At 31.2% G+C, this 4,601-nt stretch overlaps 1 protein-coding gene across 1 annotated transcript in view; it reads left to right on the plus strand.

Annotated features, from left to right (window-relative positions):
- The window catches only part of LOC106458785 (glycine receptor subunit alpha-3-like), a 31,218-nt gene extending 27,946 nt beyond the window's left edge, over window positions 1-3,272 (plus strand). The window contains exons 7-9 of the mRNA XM_022385392.1: window positions 732-866; window positions 2,128-2,504; window positions 2,978-3,272. Of these exons, the coding sequence (XP_022241100.1) occupies window positions 732-866; window positions 2,128-2,504; window positions 2,978-3,151 (686 nt within the window). The 3' untranslated portion in view covers window positions 3,152-3,272. The remainder of the gene's footprint in view (window positions 1-731; window positions 867-2,127; window positions 2,505-2,977) is intronic.
- Window positions 3,273-4,601: the final 1,329 nt, after the last annotated feature.

A 4,601-nucleotide genomic window follows, 5' to 3' on the forward strand; every position in this document is an offset into this window, starting at 1 on the left:
GCTAGCATGTATCCTATTATTGTCAAGTTAACATTCACAGTTGTATTTAAAGCAAGGTCATTGGCAAGATTTTTACTTGACAGTTATCAATCTCGTAAAGAACATATCTTGATATACTTAACATCACTTTTGGAGCGTTTCAGTTTTCCACCTCTATCATATCTATTATTAACAGCACCAGTTTCACGTACCATCTTCAGAGCATTGATTTATGCCTAACTGTTATAGAACATTGGAGTCTTGCTATAGTTTTTCACGTGGTATATTCTTTCTCATGGAAACCATGATTGTATTTTCGCTACTATTACTGGGCATAATATGACTTTCTGTACTCTTATACTGTGTGTAAAACATTCTGATTGATTGAATGACAGCCAATTATTGTTCAAAATATCAACAGATGTCCGGGCTTTCGTGCGGTTCATTTTCACAAGATATAAGTGATATATTCCCGAATTATTTACCATTTACACCCTTTTTTCACCAACTTGAATATTTCTATAGATTAATACTAGGCAGTTCCAATGTTTTTATTCATGTATATCATCATACTTGGTGGCTTCGATGTTTCTATCTATAGATAAGTATCTCTACGATGGATGCCTTCATTGTTGTTATACGCTACAAAAACAGGCTCCAATGTTTCTATAGACATATTACTAAACTAACCAGCTTTGTGTTATGTTAAAGTCATTTTGTTATGTACTTATCTTTATTTATATTTCGACTAGTATCATACACTACCGATGACCTAGTGTTTGATTGGGAACCAGAAACTCCACTAGTCGTTGAAGATTTAATTGAATTACCGCAACATATTCTAATTGACAAGCGACTAGAGGACTGTACCCAAGTTTATTCTACAGGTACATCACTGTTTATAGTGTTAACGTTACTTTATGCAATATTTTGCTATTTCTCTCTGGCGATAAAAATATATTAAAGGACTATATGGTTATTAGACTCAATCCTAATCTGACAGATTTCGGGGGGTAGTACCGTTTGTCTAAAATCGCGGATTAAGCCGAAATAAATTTTGTGACTCTATTATTATTTAAAGATTCGAATTACGTTTTTCCAGTTAGTACTTTATTGGTCTTTGTACTCAGATGTAAAACATGTAATAACACTGCTAACAAATATCCATAGCATTTGTTTCGGTTTAGCCTATAATTACTGTTCATAGATAATATTTTTAATAATATTTTAACTAAGAGATATGGATACTTCAGTAATATTTGTTTTCTCCATTACAAAGGGGTTAACAGCATCCAAATGCATTTTGATAAAGAAATAGTTAACAGAGCTTTAAAGAACTAAACATTAATTTCTAGGAGAGCAAAAATACATTAAGATGTTTTTGTTTTTTTATCACCTTAGGTGGATTAAAGGAGTTTTTGTGCACAAATAATTCACGGTTTGATAAACGTGGCAATTAGAAATGAGAATTCTCTAAAATATTATAAATGAGCAAACTTAAACTATCAAGCTGCTTTGTTTTTAATTCTGAATAGAACAATTTCCAGGCTAAAAAAACATAACGCGTATAATAATCTACAAGTCCATACAATAATATAGAGGTATTCAAATTATTTTTGTTATTTGTTTCTGTGGATGAAATGTCAAATTAAATATAAACCTCAAATTGGAATTCGATAGAATGAGATTTAAATTCCTAATTTGTAATGTGCAAACATCAGCTCAAATACCGTGCAATTATAATAGGAAAAGTGTAAAAATAAAATGAAATTAGATAGAAAATTTAAATTTGAATGCCAGTTTCAGATCGTTTCAGTGTTTGTCAACTCATGGTTTATAGCCACAAAGGTAGAAACCTCATCATAAATCCAGTTCTTTATTAAAATGCTTACGGATCTATCTTGAGAAAATATGAATAAATATTAATAACTGAATATTAACAGCTAAAAAAATCCTATGATAATTAGTGGTTAAAATGCTTAAAATTTGACTGCGAGATATAAGATTACCTTTTGTACGTTCTGTCTACACGTAAGCCTCCTTTGAAGTGGGATGTATCATTGAATAATAAAATAATCTCTTAGAGTTTATTTATCATCAGATGCCTATAAAAATATTTTCATCTTACTTTTTTATATAATTAAATAGGAAACTTCACTTGCATTCAAGTCATTTTCAAATTGAAACGACGCCTGGGTTATTACATGTTCCACACGTATATCCCCACGTGCTTGATCGTCATCATGTCTTGGATCTCTTTTTGGATCAGACCAGAGGCTGTTCCTGCACGTGTGACTCTCTGCGTTACCAGCCTTTTGACTTTGTCTACCCAGCATGCACAGTCGCAGAAGTCACTTCCACCTGTTTCTTACATCAAAGCCATAGACATATTCATGTCTTCATGCACTGTATTTGTATTTGCATCTTTGATGGAATATGCGCTAGTGAGTATTTTACTAGGAGAATATGATGACCAAACAAGTAAAAAGGGACAGAAAAGTGTGGTTTTACCAGTGGGAGGAGCAGTAAGTAAAGTCATCCTTCCTTGTTTTTAAATTTAAAAACAATTGGGTTTTAGATTTCGAGATGTTGTTATTGCTTCAAGCTTTAGTTGTACAAAAAAATAATTGAAAACTCAATTGGCATGACAAACAGTATTGTCAAAACAGTTGATTCCTAGCTTAGTCTTCATATGGATTAATACAAATATATATACATAGAGGGCATATAAAAATAATCAGATAAAAATACTGATGTTTTAAAACGATATCACTAGTAAGTAAATGTTGTCTTTAGATTTAGCACGAGCATACGGTTCTTTGGACATTCTACTGGAACCAAATAGAAAGAAAGTAGTTATTGCTTCAACTAAACCAGTTAATAATATCTTTTGTTTTCGAATCAGAAAAACTAACGAAAAGTTTGAAAAAAAAGAATTAAGATTTATTCTTATTTATGAAACTCAAATTGTTTTATTCTCCTTTTTTCCTTTCTGTAGGAAGATGGACAAGTGCCTAAAGAGCATAGGCTCAAAACCCTTGCTTCATCTGCACAAAGAAGAAAACAAAAAGCAAACCTGATTGACAAAATATCACGTGTGGCATTTCCCTTATCGTTTATTTTACTGAATGCAGTCTACTGGTGTGTCTTTTTATTTATGGATCCAGATTAGTATATGAAAACTCCCGCCAATTCTCACGTGATACAATCCTCACATGGTTAAAATAAAATCGTGACTGCAAACTGATTGGTCGATCATGAGTTGAAAGAGATAAAGCAAAAGCATCTGAAATAAAAACAAAGTCAGTTAAGAATAACGTTTTAAAAGTGAAACAAATTGAAATATTATTTCGAATTTCTTAATTTACAACTTGTAGAAAAATGAATATCAATAATTTAAAAAATTGTGCTATATATATAACTTTTATTTATGCCCTCATCTGACCTTCAGACGAAGACGTAGAGAAAATGTTTTAATTTGGTTACTACAGAATGAGTTAACGCAACACTATTTGGCTCACATGTTAGAAAACATGAGCTCAGGATTACTTCATTGATTAGAACATTTTTTGTACCAACATTAAGTATATTAGCTTGATTTATATTTTAATTTACTTAACTTACATCATTAAAAATAAATATATTTTCAGTTGGAATAGTCCAATTGGTCAGTAAAATAACAACGTCGAACTAATTTTCATTTATAATCTAAGTTTAGCAACACACACACAAAGTGTGGATAGTATCTGACGAATTAAGGAAAGTCTTTTTTCCGAGACGTTCTGCAGTTCATTAATTGTTTAGTTTTTATGTTGCCAATTTCCATTAAATTATATTTACTTTTAAAGCAGCACAACACTTTATTTTGTCTGTTTTTAATATTTTTCACTGTATAGAAGTTTAATCAAAACAGATGGTTTCAAAAAGAATATCACAGATCCACTAGTTATTGGTCAGTCACCTTTCAAAAATATCACAGATCCACTAGCTACTGGTCAATCACCTTTCAAGAATATCACATATCCACTAGTTATTGGTCAATTCCCTTTCAAGAATATCACAGATCCACTAGTTATTGGTCAATCACCATCAAGTGTACAAGTAATGAAAGGAATACGATCCATTGTACTTCACGTTCAAAGTTTGGAAATAAATCCTGGTTATTATGATATTTTAAGTATTTTTTTAAGACACATTATTTTAATTCAGAAGGCGAACAATTTGAAACAATCATGCAATTCAGTACGATATGTATCAATTAATTTGTCTAGAGTACTTGAGAGTATTGGATTTAATTGGACTACTATTACTCTAGGGCTACAGTACTGACTCAATACAAAAACGCTTCAATTTACTAAACCTTTCGTTTTTACAGCTCCCTTAGGAACAATAATCTACTTAAACGGGTAAACTCGGATTATTTTTACAGAAATTAATTTCATTAAAAACATTATATCTTATTGTTATGATGAACTTGTGATCAAAAGTAAGCTCACTATATAAGTCAAAACTAAAACTATTTAAAAAGTTTGTTTGTAGTTAAACACAAAGCTACACAATGGGCTATCTGTGCTTTGCCCACCACGAGTATTGAAACCCGGTTTCTAACAGTGCAAGTCTGT

The sequence above is a fragment of the Limulus polyphemus genome, unplaced genomic scaffold, assembly GCF_000517525.1.
Source record: "Limulus polyphemus unplaced genomic scaffold, Limulus_polyphemus-2.1.2 Scaffold24, whole genome shotgun sequence".
In the NCBI taxonomy this organism is placed as follows: Eukaryota; Metazoa; Arthropoda; class Merostomata; order Xiphosura; family Limulidae; genus Limulus; species Limulus polyphemus.